Source organism: Diaphorina citri, unplaced genomic scaffold (genome assembly GCF_000475195.1).
Source record: "Diaphorina citri unplaced genomic scaffold, Diaci psyllid genome assembly version 1.1 scaffold3545, whole genome shotgun sequence".
Classification (NCBI taxonomy): domain Eukaryota; kingdom Metazoa; phylum Arthropoda; class Insecta; order Hemiptera; family Psyllidae; genus Diaphorina; species Diaphorina citri.
The window spans coordinates 1-850 of record NW_007380945.1 but is presented as its reverse complement, the minus strand read 5'-3'; the positions used below and the strand labels follow the sequence as shown (position 1 = coordinate 850).

General features: G+C 35.4%; 1 protein-coding gene across 1 annotated transcript in view; it reads right to left on the bottom strand.

The window, feature by feature from the left end:
• LOC103520375 overlaps nt 1–844 on the bottom strand; it is a 1,816-nt gene extending 972 nt beyond the window's left edge. Inside the window, exons 1-2 of the mRNA XM_026831518.1 lie at nt 279–844; nt 6–227 (exon numbers count right to left, since the gene is read on the bottom strand). Coding sequence (XP_026687319.1) covers nt 6–227; nt 279–804 — 748 coding nt within the window. The 5' untranslated portion in view covers nt 805–844. The remainder of the gene's footprint in view (nt 1–5; nt 228–278) is intronic.
• Nucleotides 845–850: the final 6 nt, after the last annotated feature.

Sequence of the window (850 nt, the reverse complement as noted above, 5' to 3'; positions counted from 1 at the left end):
ATTACTTTCTGCCTGTAACTCAGATCCTGCCCCAATTTCAGAAGTATCAAGATTACTTTCTGCCTGTAACTCAGATCCTGCCCCAATTTCAGAAGTATCAAGATTACTTTCTGCCTGTAACTCAGATCCTGCCCCAATTTCAGAAGTATCAAGATTACTTTCTGCCTGTAACTCAGATCCTGCCCCAATTTCAGAAGTATCAAGATTACTTTCTGCCTGTAACTCAGATCCTGCCCCAATTTCAGAAGTATCAAGATTACTTTCTGCCTGTAACTCAGATCCTGCCCCAATTTCAAAAGTATCAAGATTCTCTTGAACTTTATCAGGTTCCCCAAAAACATGGAAATAGTCTGAAAAATCATTTGACAAATTTATTTCAGGAGACTTCATATTATTTTCCTGATTTAGATCCTGACTTTCCTGTTCCTGAGTGGTTTCTTTTAAATAAACCCTATTCCTAATATAACTTGAACCATCAGGAGTTACAATTTCATAGGATCTCTTACTTCTGATCTGATGTGGCAGTTTAGAAACCTTAGCTGGTAACCAAACATCACCAGGTTTCTTTTGATATAAAACATTTTCATTAAGCTTAAATTTAGGTAAAGATTTGGCTCCCTTATCATATTGAGATTTCATGGTTACAATTCTTTTCTTATTCATAGCCTTAAATCTATTAAATGGAACAGGACTGGTCCTTAATTGGCTGTTACTTATTGGTAAATTTGTTCTCAAATTTCTAGCATACAACAGTTTTGCTGGTGTTTCTTGATTATCAGCACAAGAATTTCTCAAGTGAAGCATTGCCAAATAAGGATCAGCTCCATCTTCTTTACATTTGTATAAAGTA